The following is a 21,538-nucleotide window of genomic DNA, read 5'->3' on the forward strand; positions in this document are numbered from 1 at the left end:
TTGCAGATACAGACATGAAGAGTTATACGTGAAAGTTTGAGGAAAAAGTCGTTCAACAACTGAGATAAGCTCCATCTGGTTTTTATATCAATGGAATGATTGATGGAAGAGGTAAGAGTGAATTTATGTCAAAGGATATTAAAAATCTTAAGAATCCCAATTTTTCAAATCAGAGCAAAGGAAATATTAATAAAAGACAGTCTCAAGGATGTCATACTTGATCTATATATAGCTATGAAGATGAGAAGACCTCCAACCCTCTGATATGACCAACAGATGTGTTTAGGACATCAGCAACCAGCCTAAAAACAAGAGCGACACGTCCTTTAGGGCTGGGCGATATGGCCAAATTTTCTATCTAATCATATCATTTTATACGATATATCATGATAGAGTAATTGCTCTATAAATCAACTTAAGAAATGGTTTAAAACGACCATACCGTACTTCAAATATGATTATTTTCTTATTTGGACCATCCATAGACTACAAAACAACTGCCTCATCTCAGACAACACATGATTTGAAAACAAAAAGACTCAAAACGGCAAAAAGATGGAAGCTTTAATCTTCCCCAGAAACAATAACTAAAAGTGTCACCTGCAAGCAGCTGGATTTGTGAGATCACATGACCACGCAAGAACACGTGAAAATTATGAGATTATGGAAGAATTGCTGCCGAATCTCTGCCAGGGGAAACATTTCTGCCATCGCACAGTGTATACTGTCATATCGCCCAACCCTCCTGTCCTCATACCCGTATCGAACACGTGGTTAACATTGTGAAACAGCCACAGTTTGGTTAGATTGAGGCACCAATACTTCTTGGTTAGGTCTAGAAAATGATCATTGCTTGGATAACTTACGCAAGGCAAATTAAGCAATGTTGGATAAGTTGAAATAAGACTCTTGGTATCACACGGGACAAAAATGCCAGTGTCCTGGGTCAAATGTCTGATTTCCAGGCGTCTCTTTTCCAAAGTGAGTCTATGGAAAAGGTCTTTTTGGATGTGATACACCTGGAAGTTTTCCTGGTGGCTTGAAGTGGACTTTGTCACTCTTTATACTGTGTCACCTGACTTCTCTCCTTTGCTTTTGTCATAATTACTATGGCTACTAAATGGTTACGGCCTATCAGTAAACATTGGTTGTAATGGTTGTACAAACCACCTATGGGGTTGTTGTTGTTGTTGTTGTTGTTGTTTCTTTGAGCGGGGACAGTTGCTGATCTCCCTCAACAGTGTGACAACTGCGAATGTATGCAGATGACACTGTTTTATACACGTGTGCAAAAACCTTTGCCAAATAAAGCAAATGATGGGTTTTAAGGCCAAAACAATATCAGGATTGCAAGATACTGGAGATAAGTAATAGTCCAAGCTGTAACAATTTCAGACAATATTCAAATGTATGAAAAAAAATTCTGGTGACAAGGTAAAATAATAACCGTCTCACTTACCCCTTTTCGACCAACGTAAACCTAGTTCTCATGCTGGGCTGCTGCTGGTTCGCAGTTGGTTCAACTTGTGAACTCTTTCAGAACCTGTTTGATTTTCCAGAGGCTTGAGAGCCACTTCATTACGTCACTGTATACGTCTCCGCTCTCTGCAATCATAGTAACAACAATGGTGGACAATGTAGTCTCTTTATAAATGTTTCTCCTGGCTTTACGAGCCAACATTGGCATCCAAACTCAACTGGTACAACACATTTGTGCTGCTCGTCTTTAATGCTATGGACGACGATTACGTTCTTATTAACACTGAACGTAAGATGTTGATGTTAGCCTTTGTTGTAAGCTAATGCTAGCCCGCTAATGCTAGCCCGCATCAATCACATTGCAGTCAAACAAATCAAGTTAAATGAATGAAACACGTCTTATTCGGTCTTGTTAGTCACGATGATCCATCTATCGTTCAAGTTTTTAGCTTAGGGGCATCTTCCGAAACATTTTAACAATTAGAGTAAATAAATTAAACCTTTCAAAGTGTATTGTACGTCTGAATATTAAGGTTTATAGGCTGTAAGAAGATCCTCTATTATGGATGGTGATAAATATCACATGTTCGACCCTCTCTCAGTTTAGTTTGCTTCTTTTTGTTTGCTGCCTGAGTTATTTTTGCAGCTTTAAATAAACTTTATTTGGACACTCTGATTCGTGCTTTTGGGTTCCGTTCTTTCTGTGTCATGATACTGAGAGTATACAGCAGTATGGAGAGGAAGGACAAACTTCAGACAAATGGTGCTTGACCTTCGATCCAAATGACGACCTCTTGACACCAAAACTGAGCATTCAAAACACAAAATGTAATTTCTTCTTTAAAATCTACATGCAGCATTCATTGCTGGGCTGGTAACTATGATTTTGTTTAAGCACAAGACAGATGTCTGTAAAAACAACAACTTTGACTGAAGGCTTTGGCTCTAAATCATGGTTGGCATCAAGAGCAGAATGGAAAATTATCCTGGTTGCCATGAATCCAAATGCAATGTTTTTGTTTTTCCAAACCTCCCTCAACTTTGACTTTGACACGAGCGTTGGCAGGTGCTGGATGGAGATGGGGAGGATTAAACTGGGCTTAGTTTAACTGCCACATTAAAGAACAAACAAATTGCTTGTAGAGAGCTAGAAATCCAAAAAATTCCAACAATAAAGTATCATTATGGGGCGTCCTAAAGGTCTAAGATGCTCTTGTTAGCCAAGACCAACCACCTGTTTGTACACAACACCTAACTTTAAGTTTTTGTCCATGATCAACCTTTGAATCTAGTTGCCAGATCCTGTTGTTTTACAGTTAAATGAGAAACAAATTGGAGGGAGAGCAGTTTGTCCAATAAAGGAAACAAAACTTTGTCCAATAGAAGCTAAAAAGCTTCCACATGCAACAAAATCACCACCGACATCGACACGCAGTTACCTGCCTGTGTAGTAGGAGACAAAAACCATCATGTATAATCATGTGGTGGTGTCTGACAGGATTTTATCTTTAAAAGAAGTCAAGCTAGTGATGCATTTAAAAAACGGTGTTGACCCTAGGGCTGGGCGATATGTAACCAAAATTGTCAAATTTGACATGTCACAAGTAGTTTTATTTCTATTTATTTATTATTATTCATTTAGTTTTAAAACCGTTTATACAAGTGAACAGAAATACTGTATAACAACAGGAGTACCTTTTTAAAAAAAATCAAAGCTCCATAAAATGCACATTTAAATAAAAAAATTATCTTCAATAAAAATAGCCTATGAAATAAAATACAGACAATCTTTAAAAGACAATCTTTTCCGAACATAAATATATTTATATGAGAAAAGAATAACTAACAGCACAAAATAACTAAATCTGACAAACCCTAGTAAGGGCAGCATTTATACATAAAGATAATTTTTTTTAACTATATCGATATATGCGATATGCTCTAATTCCATATCAGATTTAAAAATATATCGATATATCGCCCAGCCCTAGTTGACACATGTTGATATATCATGCAAAAGTAAAAAAAAAAAGAAACCACATATGGATAAAATATTAGTTTAGTGGTTTCACGTTTCAAACTGTTGTTTGATTTGACTTCACCGGCCAGATTGTGACTACTAGAATAAAGTTATTATAGGCTACAATGTATCTTGCCAAGATGAAAGCTACTATGATGAAAGCAATCAGACTGACCACTGCGATTTCTTTCATCAGTCAGCACACAGTGTGTGTCCAAATGTGGCACAATGATCAAAACTGGATAAGGGTGACTGTAATGTCACGTGATTACTGGTACAACCTTCAGTCAGAATTTTATTTTATTATATAGGAGCCCAGAAAATAGATGGTCTGAGAAAAAGAAGTTACAAATGAAGAGCATAGAATTCCCTTATAATATTAGTGATTGTTTTTGGAGATGACTCTTGTTGTTGCACCTGGAAAGAATTTTTCATTGATTATTAGATACAGATCTCCTCATGCAAGAATTCAGACATCCAGCTGCTTTTCATTACACTGCTGGATTAAAAGACACAGAGAAAGCACGTTGATATTTCAAATGCATCTGCAGGTTTTAGTCTAGAAATTAATCATTAAGGGTAAGTAAAGATAAAAACACTTGTTTTAAGAATAGTTTTACTGTCATAGTTTTACTTTATTTTTTCATTGTTTTCCTTATATTACTGTTGCTATTTTATTCCATATTAATTGTAATTATTTGATTTTATTTGCCTCATTGCAGTCCTGAAATGCTTTGATTCTAGTTCATATTTAAAAGAAATGTATTTAAAAAAAAAAGTTTTTTAATTATTTTTTAAATAATATATATTAATATAGCTATCATTATTATTATAATTATTTTTATTATGATTATGATGACAATTATTATTATAATTATAATTATTATATTGTAAATGGTTTAGTTTAGCACCCCTACACTAGTTAGCACAAATTATTTTAATATATATTAATATATGTATTATTATCTTAATTATTGTCATTATTATTATTATTATTATTATTGTAATTATTATGATGATTATTATTGTGATGATTATTATTATTAAAATTATTATTATTATTATATTTTAAATGGTTTAGTTGTTCCAGTACTCCTACACAAGTCGTCACATGAAGACAATTACATTTTTCTGACATGTCACAGTTGCTGAAACATTTTTATTTATATTAAACTCAATCACTTCCATACAAATGTTACTTTTTCCTCATGTGCTCAGCTGTCGGGGGAGAAATATCAATGGGCCCAGAATGGTTTCCCTGTGCAGCTCTGCAAGGAAAGAAAATCTGAGTTAATATAATCATCTGTCAGTGCTGAAAACAGAGTGACAGGACAATGATACCTCTCTGTCTGTGCTGAGTTCTGCTCCTCAGCGCCCTCTTGTGGTTGGACTTGACACTGCTGCAGCTCTGACAGACACGGTCATCACCATCCACTGACCTCCACCTGATGGATAAAACAAAGATGTGGTTATGTCGGATGTTTAGTTTTTTTTTAGAATAGGTTAAGAGAGTCTAAAACTGACCTCCCACTTATGAAAGAACAAGCTCTTTTCACTGGCTCCTTGTCTGAAATGGGCTCTGCTTCCAGATAGCATGTTATATATACCTACAGGAGACAGAAGGACACATGCTGAGGCTTTTCTCTTTATACTCTAGATATATACTCTATATTAACCACCTGTTATGTTGTCAAATTGACCAATTTCAAAGTTAAAAAATCTAAAAAAAAAGTTAAAAGTATTTTTTCAGGATGAAACTTCTTCTGCTTGACTTAATAAGTGCAATATACATATAAAATTAATATGGTTTATTTCACATATTTGCATGTTTATTTATTACATAGATCCTGTTCAATGGCCAATCTGACCCTGAACAGAAGAGGTGTTTGGTTTTTTTTAACAATATTTTTTATTCATTTTTCACTTTCACAAGTAAAGGATGGTTACTTAATATGGTTCACAGAAATAAAAAGCAAAACAAATAAACAAAAAAACATCAGCTCAGATCCGTATAAATAATACTTGGGGTTACAGTAATAATGTGTAGTGTCAAGAAAATCCCTGCAGCATGATATTAGAGATATCAGGATCTACATAATTCAAATAGGGTTCCCACACTTTATAGAATTGGTCTGTTTTTGAATGCAATATTGCAATACCACTCTTTGCCAGAACAGAAGAGGTGTTGATTTATCTACTCACTCGTTGTGATGTATAGGTGGCATTAGACAACACAAGGGTTAATCATGCCCCGGGTCAAATTGACCCATGCACATTATTGCTGTTTCCTGAGAAACGAACACAACAGGAGGGTTAAAACACATGAGAGCGGTGCTGACTGTGTGTCTGAGGTCCTGGTGGAAGAGGAAAGGTTCCAGCTGAATGTGGAGCAGTCGGCCCTGGACTCTGGGCAGGAAACGGGAGCTGGAGCCGTCCAGCTGCGAGTCTGTGAAACATCTGCACAGAACAAGAACAGACATATCCTTATCAGATTTAAACCAGTAATTTGGGTGCATTTTATTTAAAAAAAAAAAATTAGGATACAGAAACTGGATGGATTTGTGCCGGCAGTGTGGTCCACCACAATGCCTTCAAAGGAAGTTCATTTGGGGAAAAATAATTGCAGGAACCACTGCAGACTCACCCGTGGTGGTCTATGAAGGGGTATCTGGGGTGAGATGTGACATCAGAGGTCAGAGTCGCCACACAGCTGTCTGCATACAGGCGGAGAGGGAGGTGACGGTGGTCTACGGACGCCTCCATGTTCAGCACCTCACCCAGGAAGTAAACAGAGGACTTCCTCTCGCTGCTCCAGTCACCTGAGGAATCAATAAACACAACAAAAAACATGTGAAAATGACTTTTTTTCTGTGAAATAAGCATTTCTTTTGGGCTACAATTTTATTTTTTTGTCTATAAAAAGTAACATTTTTGCCTCTAAAATGTAGTGAAGTAGAAGTATAAAGTTACATATGTGGAAATACTCAAGTAAAGTACCTCAACATTGTACTTAAGTACAGTATTTGAATAAATGTACTTAGTTAAGTTCCACCACTAGCTATATATTGTGTAAAATAAAGGAAAAGGAGTGAAAAGAACCTTCAAATTAAATTCTAAAATCAAGAAAAATCTGTAAGAAACACTGATTTGCTTTCTTTTCGGGAGGCTTTTCCAGAATCGACTCTAAACTTAACTCAAACTCTTTAGTACTTGGGATTTGAGTCTAAGCTCTATACATCGGTGGAAGAAGGATCCAAATCCATTACTTCAGTAAAAGTACTAATACCAAACTGTGAAATTATTCCACTACAAGTCAAAGTCCTGCATTAAAAACTTACTGTATTAAAAGTACAAAATTACCAGAATCAAAATGTACTTAAAGTATCAAAAGTAAGTAAGCAGTGTTTTACTGTTGTCCAATTAGAGCTCATTTTAGCTACTTAATATACGGTTATTTGCTTTAATTTAAAATAATTACTTTTAATTGATCATGTTTTTCACGTTAAATCTTATCCTGAAAAGTAACTAAAGCTGTCAGCTAAATGTAGCGGAGAAAAAAATACAATATTTGCCTTCTAAAACATAGTTAAGTAGAAGTATAAAGTTACATATGTTGTTACATACTCAAGTAAAGTACCTCAACATTGTACTGAAGTACAGTACTTGAATAAATGTACTGAGTTAAATTCCACCACACAAGAAGTGAAAATAACCTTCTACAATCAAGAAAAATCCATAAGAAACACTGATTTGCTTTCTTTTCGGGAGGCTTTTCCAGAGTCGAGGAGAAAAAGAGCAAAAACAAACTCATCTTAAGTTTTCTGCCTTAAAGGAAAGATTTTCACCGTTTCAGGGTGACCGTAAAACAGTAATCAAACGCCTGTATGTGCATTGATGTTGCTTTATTAATTCCTCCTGTCAAGAATAAAACCACACCAACAAATATATCATATTTTCAAAGTAAACTGCAAGTAAACTGGCTGTTATAGATAAGAAATATTGTTGTAATTGGGTTAAATACTTACACATAGTAGGGTCGTCAAAAGTATCGATACTCAAAAAAGGATCGATACTAAAACGTTGTATCCGGATACAATACTCATTTTACTCAAGTATCGAGTATCTGAAGCTTGTTATCATAGCTGCAGTTTCTTTTTGCACAACTGTTTTTTATTATAAATATTTAACCTGTGGTTCTGTTCATTTTTACATGTTGCATTTTTCGTGTTAATAAAAATATTTCTGTTAAATTTTGGGGTCTTTGTTTTTATCCTGGTGGTATCGAAAATGGTATCGAGTATCGAATATTTTCCTGAGTATCGGTATCGAGTTGAACATTTTAGTACCGTGACAACCCTAACACATAGGGGTTGTTTACAAATACAATATAGGACATAAGTAAAGATTGTCCTATTTGTGAGCATATTTGTCAAAAAGAGATTTACTCACTGGTCATGAGTCGGAGGTGGAAGTCCAGGTCCAGGTGTGTGGGCTGGATGGAGATCGGGGGACTCCAGGTTGGTTTCAGCGCCCCGCTGCTCACCGTGTAACTCCTGGATGGAATCATCATGTCAGCAGATGTATGTTTTGTTATATCGTCACCCTGTTAAAATAATCGCCTAAGTCATTTTTTCAAGTTTTGCAGGAAACAAAAAACTTCACCAAAAGTGTAACACATGACATTTATTGATCATTTCACTCAAAAAGGATGTAACAAAGGATGGCTATTGGCATAGTAATAACACTGTGTGTAAATTATGTAACTTAAGAGAAATAAATGACTTAGGCATTTTTTTGAACATGCCTTTGTGACTTAAGCAAGATATGGTAACACTTTATTTTGAAGGTGTCTACATAAGAGTCACGCAAGCCTGTCAGAAACATGACATGACAAGTATCATGAGCATTAATGTTACTTCAAAGTGTCATTAATGTTCATGACACATCCCATGTCATGTTTATGATACGCTCATGTCACTCTTATGTAGACACCTTAGAGTAAAGTGTTACCAATATTAGTGTCAACAATAAAACAGTGATAAACTAAACTGATAACTAAACAATCTCCCTCTAGCTCTTCTTTGCTGGGTTCTTATCTGATGCCTATGAATGTGGCAAATTGTCAAAGAAGTGATGATCTTAAAGGGGTAAAATCACATGATCTGATCAACTGAGGATGTAGATTTCAGACGATTTTACCATCATGAGAAGATGATTTAGGCAAAAAAAAAACTATTTTGACAAAAAATGACTTAGGCGATTATTTTAGACGATTTGACGATGTGGAAGAAAAAATATTTTGCATGTTTGAGGAAAATATTAAAAGGAAAGTCAAAGTCTTAATAGGATGAAAATGAAATGTTAGGTTTTATATGTTTTTGTTCGTTCAAGAAAAACAAACTGGAATGATCAAAACTGGATAAGGGTGACTGTAATGTCACATGATTACTGGTACAACCTTCAGTCAGAATTTTATTATATAGGAGCCCAGAAAATAGATTTTCTGAGAAAAAGAAGTTACAAATGAAGAGCATAGAATTCCCTTATAATATCAGACGTTTGTTTTTGGAGATGACTCTTGTTGTTGCACCTGGAAACAATTTTTCATTGATTATTAGATACAGATCTCCTCATGCAAGAATTCAGACATCCAGCTGCTTTTCGTTACACTGCTGGATTAAAAGACACAGAGAAAGCACGTTGATATTTCAAATGCATCTGCAGGTTTTAGTCTAGAAATTAATCATTAAGGGTAAATAAAGATAAAAACACTTGTTTTAAGAATAGTTTTACCTCTCATACTTTTACAGAATTTTTTTCAATAATTTTCCTTATATTAATGTTGCCTATTTTTTTTCCATATTTGTAATTATTTGAATTTATTAGCCTCATTGCAGTCCTGAAATGCTTTGATTCTGGTTAAGAAAATGTATATTATTATAATTATTATTATTAGAATATTTATAAAAATGTGAAATGAATGCATTACTAAAATAAATGAGTTAATATACTTGGCAACACACTAGTATTATTGTTGTTATTATTATTATTATTATTATTATTATTATTATATTTTAAATTGTTTAGTTGTTGTTATTCCATATTATTTGTAATATATATATTTTTATTAATTGTTTGATAATATATAATATTAATATATTATTATTATTATTATTATTATCATCAATATTATTATATACTATAAAAAAATGCACAAAAAGACCTGATGTATCAAATATGATACAAATTAGAATTCATATATGCAAATTGATATTTAATTTTTTTTTTCTTGGTCAGCAGGTTCAATCAACACTCCAGTTTAAAAAAAAAAAAGAATTTTCTGGCAATTATTTCATGCTTCGGGCTTTATAGGGTTAAAGCATTTTATATCTTCTGTTCTGAAAAGTGCTTCATAAATATTGTTTGCTTGCACAAAACATCAGCAACACATACGGAGCTCAGGAAACCGTTTATTCTGTGAAGATGCACCTTTTATAGTCGCACTGGACTGGAACAGCAGCTCCTCCAGGTGCTGCTGCAGGTGGAGAGTACAGCAGGAGGTTGGTGTACCGCACTGCACTCTGGGTAAACTAGACACAAAGCAATATCACAATTACACCACTAGATGGCAGCATTGAGCAACAATCCAGCTGTTGCATGCAGGATGAATGTCTATTTTATATGAACACTTGCTTACTCTACAGTAAAAACAACATTGTATTGAGATTATTAACCCTCAGGGCAGGTTGAGCACATTTTACGCATTTTTCATTCTTCATTAGTTAATAGTTTTGGCTGCTTTCATGCATTTGGCATGAATTTTGGCAAGATTGTGTATTTTTATTTGATCTTTTTATTTCCAGCTCAGCTCATGCAGTAAGGCTAAAATACACTGTGTACAAACAATAGTTACACTCTTAAGGTTGAGTGCGTAAAATGCGCCATTGAAACACATTCAAAATTCATTTTTTTCCATTTATGTTAAAGCATAATACATGCATTTTATTAAATATCGGTGTCAATCTGGGCTTTGGACATGGAATTGATCATTTTTACTACTTTCAAACAGATTGAAAATAATTCATATTTTCAGGGTTTTTTCCATCTAAAAACATGGCATTTAAAGGGTTAAAATATATAATAAAAATCAATTAGTGTTTGATATCAATTATTGGGTCAGATGTGGGTGAAAAAAATCAGTACAATGAAAGTAGAATATCGTAAAGCATATTTTTTTTATAGCTTGAATGGGTTTCAATGGCACGTAAAATGCGCCATTGAAACCCACCCCAACCCATTGGAATCTTGACAGAAACTTGGCATATAAAGGATTAAAATATTAAAAAATCAATTAGTGTTTGATATCAATAAATAGGTTAGATATGGGGGGTGGGGGTGGGGGTGTCATTACATGTCATTATTCGCTAAGCAGTACAAGTGTGAGTATTTAACACTGCACAAAAATTAATGAAGCAACAAAACCAGAAAATAGAACTAGAAAATAATTCATATTTTCTGTTGTTGTTTTTTTTCATCTAAAAAAACATGGCATTTAAAGGGTTAAAATAAATATATAATAAAAATCAATTAGTGTTTGATATCAATAAATAGGTTAGATATGGGGGGTGGGGGTGGGGGTGTCATTACAATGAAAGTACAAAAAGTATCATAATGTATAATATTTTTATAGCTTGCTTTTAAAGAGTGTGTTTTATTCGCTAAGCAGTATAAGTGTGAAAATTAATGAAGCAACAAAACCAGAAAATAGAGCTAGAAAATAATTCATATTTTCTGTTGTTTTTTTTTTTTTCATCTAAAAACCATGGCATTTAAAGGGTTAAAATAAATATATAATAAAAATCAATTAGTGTTTGTGTGTTAGGTCAGATGTGGGTGAAAAAAATCAGTACAATGAAAGCAGAATATCGTAATGTATATTTTTTTATAGCTTGCTTTTAGAGTGTGTGTGTTATATGTGCTAAGCAGTACAAGTGTTCATAAAACAGGCCCTGAGGGTTCACCAACCTCCACTTTACTCCCACAGTGAGTCAGAGGAGCCCTGATGATAAACTCTCCGGCTCCTGACTCTCTGGCCCTGCAGTGATCTTGTGCAGCTCTGGAAGGTCCGAGCCTGAAGTGTGTGGGCTCCACAGCCAGGCCGGGGTCAAACAGATCAGCTTTCACCACCACCTCCATGCTGTCCCCGTGACATTTCACCACAAAGGTCTCGATCTCGTCATCTCCGACACGATCCAGATCCACAAAGCGAGGCTTGTCTGTCTGATGCAAAGAGTTTGCTTCGAGAGCGGCCAACTCGGAGAAAGACAGAAACAGAGGTTCAGTTTGATAAGAGTAGCACTGGATTGTCACTAACTTAATCAGAAAATAGAGAGAAAGTGTCTCAGAAGTAAGAGACATTGTGATGTTGCATTAAATGTGACTGACAGCAGGAGGAACCACACCTGAAACTCATTCTGCTTCATTAGTGAGCTGCAGAGTCACTGTAACAAGTTTTCACTGGAAAGTTTGTGAAACTTTTTATTTTTATCCTATTTTTAATTTATTTTATCTTATTGCATTTTACTGTTCTATTGTTTACTACATCTCTTTGTATTGTGTTTTGTATCTATCTATTATTTGTGCAGCACTTTGGGAACCTTGTTTGCTAAAATTGTGCTATATAAATTAAGTGGATTGGACTGGAAAAAATGTGCTTTTGTGTCATTTTTCTGTAACAAAATGCAGAAAAAAACAAGATATCCAGAGTGTTATAAAAAAAAGTATTTTATTCACAATCAAGAAACTGTACATATTGCATTTTTAAAGGCTGTTATTTGGGGTAAAAATACTGATATGTACCGTATAATATTGGCACAAGGAGAGATGTAACAGCCCGTACACATAATATAACACTGGGAATAATAGTGGCAAAGACATAACCCTCTGGAGTCCACAAAACACCGGAGCAAGACTTCTTAGTAAAAACGAAGCAGCATTGAGCCCTGCTTTCAGCTTTTTCAGAAGTTTTCATGTCCAATTTAGTGCGTCAACCCTTTTTCAGCAAAGGTAAAAAACACCTCGACCAACTGTAAGTTTTTGTAAAGGTTTTTCAAATTTTGCAGTTTGCATTCAGCATTTTTAATGCAATATTTTGTCTTTAATGTTTTGTGTGATTTTTGTCCATTTTTGTGTGTTTTATGTGTGTTTTCATGTGTTTTTTGTATTTTTTTGTGTGTTTTTGCATTTTTCGGGTGGTTTTTAAAAAAAAAAAAATGTATTTGTTTTCGGTGTAATTTTGTGGGTTTTTATGTGGGTTTTTTTGTAAAAAGAAAAGTTTTTTATGTGTGTTTTTGTAATTTTGTGTGTGTTTTTGTGTGTTTTTTTGTGTTGAAAGTGTTGATCCAGTAAGTCAAAATGAAAAAAAATATTATCAGGTCATATAGGTGAGGTTGTACTGAAAACAATACCAATATGGACTGAAAAGGCAGAAAGAAAAAGAGTCAAAAACCAACAAAATAGCCCCAAACTCCAAAGGGTTAATACCTCAATGCAAATAGCTCCTAAAAAGGTGCTTTAAATTCATATAAAAATATCAGCAAAAATCTAGTGTAAAAGTCTGTGAAGCATAAGTTCACATGAGACCAAGATTTGGCATTAGAAATATAATTCAAATGTGTTTTTCACCGTTTGTTAAATCCAGCCAAATGCTAAAATCGTGCCACAATACATAACGTATTTGCAGTTTGCAGCCAAAAGCTAAAAATTGAGGTTATTCTGTTGTCTTCTGCATTTATCTTTTTTGAAAATGTTTCCCTTAGAGCTCCCCAGCGTCGTGTGTTTTTTCCTCCTCTTCTGTGGCGTCGCTCTCTTTGGTCCCCACGTCTCCTTTCCACACCTCCTTCATACATTCTGAGGGAGGGAGAGAAAAACACATTAGGAGGTTTCAGCTACATAGTTTATTTTCTGCAAAGGGAAGGAGGGGCTGAGTTCACCCCTGGTGTTCAGTGAGGTTATGATGATTGTGTTTTTACATTTCTTGATAACAGAATTTAATTAAAAGCCTTTATATGCAGGTGCATCCAAATACATTAGAATATGATGGAAAAGTCAATTTCCAGTAGTTCAAGTCAAATAACCAAGTATTGAGTCATATAGATGGACATTTCCATATTAAACATACTTTTTAAAATTGGTCTTTTGTAATATTACTTTTTTTTTTGAGGCTCTGAATTTTAGGTATTCATTAAATGTAAGCCATACTCATTATAATTAGAAGAAATTGAATAAAGAATAATTTGTATAAAATTTAAGACATGAAATTTTCATTCTGTGAGTAATGGGTCTCTATAATGTGTTATTTCCACTTTTTAAATTGATAAATTGATAAATTTATTGAGATGCACCTGTATGTGACACAAGGAATTTGGATGAGACTTTAGCAAAAGTGCTCTTTCAATCTGAAAAAAGGCAAAAAATACACAATTTATCACAGCCAGAAACTCAAAGAAACTTAAACAAATAATGTGCTTTCATCAGAGGGAAGAAAAAGACAACTCAAGACAAAGTGTAAAACTGTGATATTTCATTAAAAAAACATTTTATTCTAGATGTCTCATTCCAAAATTGCACCAAAAATAAACAATTTGACCTAACCGGATCCTGTAAAAAACATTAAATTCAGCGCTCTTCAGAGCAACTGGAAAGCCATGAATGACTCAGCTGAGACCAACAGTCATGTGACAAAAATTCAGAGAAACCTGGACTGAGCTGCAGCCGTTTACACAGAGCTGAGAGGAGAGGACAAGAAAGGTTGTAAAAAATGTAGAATATTTGGAGACCCACTTAATGACACTTTTGACACAGTTGGAAACATGTTGTTTATATACATTTTTCCAAATGTTTTGCATTTTTTTTTTTTTTTAATAATTTAGGGTATTATAACTGTGATTTACTGCAGATGAGGCCTTTTTGAGTTGTTCCCAACTTCTAGCCTTAATTATGTCGTTTCCAAAAAGGGTGCAGGACTTTTATATTGCAGTGAAAAACAAGGCCACAGTGAGTAAAAATGTGACAGGAGCAAAAACGGCATGAAACTGTTTGGGATTCAGAGGGTTGAAACCATTCAAAGCAGCATTAAAGTGTAAGGGGTCATGCTCTACCTTGCTCTGATGCCTTGAGGACGTGTCTCTCACAGAGGAAGTTCTCCAGCCTCTGGTCCTGATGGTGAAAGTACCAGTCCTCCACCACCTCCTCGTACAGCTCCAGCATCGTCTCACACTGAACAACACGCACAGAAACACACAAGTGGGCAAAAGACAACACATTAAGATTGACATTTTTGATCATTTTTGGTCTCAGAGCAGCTGTTGTACAAACAGACACACACACACATTGTCCTACCTGTTTTTTCATGTCTGAAACCTCTACAGACGGTTCGTCCCACAGCTCAAACGGCATTCCCAAATCCACTTTAACTCCTTTGTGGACCAGGTTCTTCAGAGTCGTCATGGTCTGACTGGCACCCTGCAACACATACAAACCAGCCAGCTGTCAGTTTAAATCATAAAACTCTTAAAATAAAATAATAATAAATTAATAATATTAAAATATCTGCAAATAAATGGAGCACAAAAATTCAAAAAGCCAGGTTTTGGGGGAAATAATAACAATTCTTGGTGTTCAGTCCCAGCTAGGCAAGAAGTCTTGGCTTTTTATTCTTTTATTTCCTTTTTAACTCTAACTTTGTTTTTAAATAGAGTTTTTATTACTATTTTATTGCTTTAGTATTATTTTATTGTTTTCATTGTTTTTATTTGTTACTATATTTTTGTATGATTTTTATTGTATTTTAATAACTGTACTGTTTATAGTTTGTTTTTAAATGTGCTCTATAAATAAACTTTGACTTGACTTGACTTGAATAACTTTATTTATATAGCACCTTTAAAAACAGCATTTTCAAAGTGCTTGGACAGACAAAGCCTTGTAAGACAAAATCAGGGTAAAATTAATACAAGAAGACAAATATGCTAAATCGTAGCAAACAGCAGGCAAATGAACAACTAATGTTCATCAGAAAAATAAATAAACTAATAATTGGATAAAAAACACAAAAATTATATTAAATTTGGACAAGCAATATAGGCAATAAAACAATAGAAAGATGATAAAAAGGAGATTAGTTTTGTCCTTTAATGTGGAATATACTGCATGTTTGATGCATCTTAAAAACAAAGCCAATAAAACCTGTGAAATATTTTTTTTCACGGACAAAAAAATCTAGCCATTTCCATGGTTTTCTTGACAATTAAAATCATCATCAAGGAAAACATGGAAAATGTCTAGATATCAGCTCTTAAATTAAACTCTTATGAGCTATTTTTGTTGTTATCATTATATTTGTCCAAACAAATGTACCTTTAGTTGTACCAGGCATTAAAATGAACAATAAAGTGAAGAAAACAAGGGTGGTCTAATCATTTTTTCCATAACTGTAGGAGAGATCTTTTAAAAAGCAGGTGTATTAATACCCTCACCTTGGCGTATCTGAGGCTGCCAGGTCTCTCTGCATGAACATTATACTGCAGGATGCGTTCACATATGTTGTCCACCGCCTCAGTCAGCCGAGTTTCTCTGTAATCAGAATACAGGTTTAAATGTTGCCGTTTTACACATATAAAAGCAACAGTTACATGCTTTCTGGTATAAGAAATAGATAAAGCACAATTTACTAGTTAACCCTCTGAACACCAACAAGCTGTTTCAGGACTTTTTTTGCAATTTTTACATTTCACTCACTGTGGCCTTGTGTTATACTGCAGTATACAAAATAAATATCAAATATATCAGTCCAGCAGCTCTGTGGTATCAGCACCGTCATGGCTAGATTTGGGAACGACTAAAAATGCCTTTGTGCAGAAGAACAGTTATAATGATGTTAATCATAGAATAAAAAACAAGTTTAATTTCTTTGATACATTTGTAAAAAAATTGGAATAAAATGTAATATATATATATATATAGATATAGATACACAACACTTTTCCAAGTGCTCACAAGTATCATTAAATATTGGAAAACAATTGAGTCGCATACATATTTAACTACTTGTATTTTTTACACCCCCTCCTGACCTCTCCCCTCTGCTCTGTGTAAACAGCCTGCAGTTATGTCAGATTTTCAGTAAATATTTTACACATTACTGTTTAATACATCTCTGCAAAATCAATCATGGCTTGACAGTGTAACTGAGAAACACAGAATTTAATGTTTTTAACAGGATCTAATATTTCCAAATGTTCATTCATCTGTCCTCAATCATTTTTTTAAAGCTGGAGTGTTTATTGAACCTGCTGACAAATAAAAAAATAACTCAATATAAATTTGCATATATGAATTCTAATTTGTATCATATTTGATACATCAGGTCTTTTCGTGCAATTTGTTGCTCACAATGTGTTTTCTTGAACTAACAAAAACATATAAAACCTAACAGTTTTATCCTATTAAGACTTTGACTTTCCTTTTAACATTTTCCTCAAATATGCAAAATATTTTTTTTCCATATAACACAACATCATACATCTGCTGATATGAAGTTTTCACGCTGCAATGACTGATCCACCAGTGGAACCTGCATATCATTTTTGATACATCTGGTATTTTTGTGCAATTTGTTGCTCAGTTTTTTTTAAATCTTCAACACATGTATACATCAGGTTTATCAGGAAGAAAAATATCACACTGATGATGCAGAGGTCTCAAAAACTTGGCTTTATAGGGTTAAAAGTGATTTTGACAGAAATATCAAAATTTAAAGCTTTGTTTTGGTTGTTTTTTTTTTCTTATAGAACCTATGATCCATTCAAGGACTGTCGGAAATCTTTACTGTAAACGATGTATTTTTGGCAATCTTTTTAAGAAAACATCAGTTTCAAAGTTTTGTCAAGCCTAAAAAAAAATAACCCCAGTGATGCGGACTGACTGCATCCACAGAAAGCTCTTATCTGAAGCTTTAACTTACGAGGTGTTGTATTTAATCTTTCTCCTCCTCTTTCCTGTGTCCAGCACTTCTCCAACCTCCAGGACTTCTTTAGAGCGTCCCGTTTTCTCCAGAGCATCCTGCAGCTCTACTGTCAAAAACTTACACACTGACACACAGGACAAACACGGTAATTAAACCTACTTTATATTTATTTACAGGTAAAGGGTTTAGACCAGGGATGGCCAATTGGAGGCCCGAGGGCCGCATACGGCCCGCACCCTCACTTGAAGTGGCCCTCAGTACAACTACATGCAATTGAGCATGAAATCTTAAAAGTGCAGTGTAAAAATGCACACAATTACTTCTTGCAATTAATGTGAGTCTGCTGTTGCACTGAAAAAAAAGTGTTTGTTTTATTTAAATGTTTTATTTGCTTCAGACCTTTTGTTTTCCTATTTATAGCCTACTGTTATACATGCATTTGAGCATGAAATATCTTAAATTACCGCACTGTAAACATATTGAAAATTGCAGTTTCATTATATCTGGCTAAGTGCACGGTCCTATATGTGGCCCTGTGGTAGTGTCGATGAAAAATTGTGGCCCCCTCCAGCATTTAAGTTGCCCATCCCTGGTTTAGACGGACACTCGAGGTCACAACATTATGTAAACAAATGCCATAAAGTCACAAAAATAGCATCATAACAGTGAGCTAGTGTCGCTTCTTCGTCCTACCTTCGCATTTATTCGGTAGTCTGTCGTCTTCTGTTGCTGTCACATAACAGCAGACACAAAGGAAAACGAGTATAAAAAGTTTCATTGCAACAGTTTGTTCTTAAGCTTTCAGGAGAAATCAGAGTTTAATATCTCAGCAGCCACATCGGCATTTTTGACGACAACTTGCAACTGCGCATGCGTAGTGGAAACGGACAGACGCGACTAGTAGATGTCTGGTGGGTCGATTTCAGGGAAGATTGTCGAGAGAAGAGAACTCCATTAGCACAACATTAGAAAATAAATAATTATTTATTTATTTATTTATTTTGATATACTTTTTCACCCACCCTTGACGTTTTTCGTACGTTTAATGTTTTCTTTCTACTTCTTTTACTTTCACACAAAGATCGTTTAACATTGTTCTCAACAGTTTGCTGTTTTTCTTCTCATATGAATCATACTATGATATGTTATTTTATTGTGTTAAATAATTTAAATGTTAAACTGAATAGACAATGGGTTCATACGTCATAGTTATGAAAAAAAACGCTAAATGGCTATGTATGAACATATAGGCTACATTAATAAAGACCATATTGCCTATATGAATTAAAAATTATAATACATGCTGAAATTAAGTTGAAATACTTTTTTCATGTATAATATTTATATATTAGAATATTTATACAAATCTGAAATAAATGTATTTCTAAAATAAACGAGTCAGTACATTATTATTATTATTATTATTATTATTATTATTATTATTATTATAAATGTTATTGTTATAATTATTATTGTTATTATTATTATTTTATAATTATTAAAATATGACATTTCCTACATAATAAGTGGAAAAAATATAAATAGGGCTAAGCATTAGTTAATGATGGTATATATCCCCACAGGATATATATATATATATATATATATATATATATATATATATATATATAATTATTTATTTATTTATTTATGTTACCCAGAGCGCAGAGAAAATAAGCTGTAGTATTAAAATATAAAGTAGAGTGTGTTGAAAAAGAAAATCAAATGTATATGTAATTTATCAACAAAACGAGACATATTTTGACATGTTGTCACATATTTCACTGGGTATATAACATAAACAGGGTCTTACCATACAATATGCTGGATCTACAGTTTTACTCATTGTGCTGTATGCTTTTATTTTACTCTTTGTCCCTTTAAAGGCATTCAGCTGACTTGAAACAGGATTTCTTCATCAACCCCGAGCTGCTGCTTCAGTTTGATCACACAGAAGTGGGGGGATAAATAATTAGCTTGATATTTGGCAGTGAGGTGGTTAAAATAGAAGGCGCTTGCCTCTTGGTTTCTCGGGTGTCAGGGGCAACACACTCGACAGCAACAGATACCCCGGGGCCAGGAGTCAGTGCAGGAGGAGATAGAGAGGAGAGGAGAGGAGGGAAGAGGAGAAGAGACCAAGAAGATAAGGCAGAAAACAAGAAGAGAGGAGAACCCGTGGACCATGATAATATGAGGACAGAAAAGAGAAGCTGTGGGACACGAGAGGAGGAAGAGACAGAATGTGCTCAAACACAAGTGAGTGACACACACACATGCACACAAAAAAAAACATGTTTGTCTATGTTCTCTGGCTGCAGACGGAGGATAAAGTGTTCATCTTAAGTGTCTGAAACTCAAGAGTAACTGCAGTGTTTTAGTGGTGTGAAGCCTCCATTGGCTGTAACTGTGTGTTATGTCACTCAGTCTGTCTATTGTCTGTGTGGAGGCAGATAGAGTTACACGGCGGTGTCACCCTGCCCTGTGTGTGTCACGCCTGTATGCACATGCACACATATGTTGCACATAAGAGATGGTGTCAGGGAGCCTGCATTGCTCACATCAAGCTGTTCTTTGACCCTGCAGCATCATTCATACAAACATTTTTCCAGTTCTTCATCCAGGTCCAGGGAAGCAAACATGAGTTAAGCACCTGCAGGAGATGAGACAAGAAGGAAGTCAGCTTTTAACAGCTGACACAAGAAGAACAAGAGGAAAGAGATGAGTGTTTGTCACAGCGGAGCATGTATGATTGTCTCTGGAAAATCTGGATTTCCTAAATGACCAAAGCAGGACATCCCGCTCCTGGATCCTCTGCCTGAGCCCAAGGAATAGTTCGGTGGACAAACTTTTCTTCTGACTTTAAGGTAAAAGATACAATTCAATCTATATTAGTGTATAACCAGTGACTCCCTTTCAAATGAGTGTAGAATAAGGTCACTCATAATCAAAATATAAACTCAAGGCCGCACTCAAAACAGACTCACATCACTCAAAGTGATGACAGCTCTTTTAATACAAGGATCAACACTAGACAATTATATACATGTCTAGATATTATTATTAATAATAAAGTGTCTAATGTTTGCTGGTGTTGTCAGAGGATATTTAAATCAGTAATCATGTTTGGGTTATATTTTGAAGTATATTTTCCATATATTTAAACTAATTTATCCTTATTTATGAAGAGAAAAGCGTCTATTTAATTTATAAGAAAATATATCTTTAATATAGTTGTGAATGGACAGTACAGCTATGAGTGTCAATATATTTATCTGTTATGTTTAATAATTAAATTTTGATATTTGATTATTATTATCAGTTTTATTGTGGCAATAATCCAGCACCTGTTTTTTTCCCCTTCTCACTCTATGATAATAATAATAATAATAATAATAATAATTATTATTATTATTATTATTATTATTATTATTATTATTATTATTATTATCCCAAGGACATTTTACATGAGATGCAGGGGACAAAAGAAGAAAAATCAAGGACTGAAAAAATAATAATAATAAAAAAGTGAGCTATTAATTATGTAATTATTAAAACAGACCTGCTACACTCGTGTTTTTAGTGTAATAAATTTGTCCAAAAAAAGAGACGAAACATTACAATAACAATAAATAAAGTGAAATGTAAATTTGACTAACAGCATTTTTTTCTATGGATATCACAATGATATCCTGATTGTTAATTATTTTGGCAGCAAACAGTGTGTAGTGAAAATATAGTATAAATGCAGTGCAACTTGCCTGTAAATCATTCATAAATTACCAACAGTAGTTTTAAGTGGATTAAAGCTTTATCAGATTAGTGATTTTTGCAGCAATTTAAAAAATCCTCAGTTTTTATGCAACCTACCTATAAGGATGTTCTTTGAGTTGACCGTAATATTTACATCTGCCGTTCAGTTCAGTATTTGGAAATGGAAAACAGCATCTAAATGTCTTCAGAAGACTCCAAAAATCTGCATATTTAAAAGACATATTAGTTAATATTCGGTGTAA

At 34.1% G+C, this 21,538-nt stretch overlaps 2 protein-coding genes across 2 annotated transcripts; both read right to left on the reverse strand.

The window, feature by feature from the left end:
- Positions 1-4,614: 4,614 nt before the first annotated feature.
- LOC131990050 (zona pellucida sperm-binding protein 3-like) lies at positions 4,615-11,973 on the reverse strand. Its single transcript, XM_059355437.1, has 8 exons — positions 11,525-11,973; positions 9,989-10,089; positions 7,949-8,052; positions 6,144-6,318; positions 5,839-5,956; positions 5,024-5,106; positions 4,841-4,944; positions 4,615-4,767 (listed from the first exon to the last, which is right to left on the reverse strand). The coding sequence occupies exons 1-8, from the start codon at positions 11,915-11,917 to the stop codon at positions 4,706-4,708; spliced, it is 1,140 nt and encodes a 379-aa protein (XP_059211420.1). The 5' UTR covers positions 11,918-11,973; the 3' UTR covers positions 4,615-4,705.
- Positions 11,974-12,265: 292 nt separating this feature from the next.
- Positions 12,266-18,421, reverse strand: cnpy4 (canopy FGF signaling regulator 4). Its single transcript, XM_059355438.1, has 6 exons — positions 18,219-18,421; positions 17,523-17,649; positions 16,036-16,132; positions 14,900-15,022; positions 14,659-14,776; positions 12,266-13,408 (listed from the first exon to the last, which is right to left on the reverse strand). Exons 1-6 carry the CDS (start codon positions 18,301-18,303, stop codon positions 13,314-13,316), a joined length of 645 nt encoding a protein of 214 aa, XP_059211421.1. The 5' UTR covers positions 18,304-18,421; the 3' UTR covers positions 12,266-13,313.
- Between the last annotated feature and the right edge of the window lie 3,117 nt (positions 18,422-21,538).

This window comes from Centropristis striata, chromosome 17 (assembly GCF_030273125.1).
Source record: "Centropristis striata isolate RG_2023a ecotype Rhode Island chromosome 17, C.striata_1.0, whole genome shotgun sequence".
Taxonomy (NCBI): Eukaryota; Metazoa; Chordata; class Actinopteri; order Perciformes; family Serranidae; genus Centropristis; species Centropristis striata.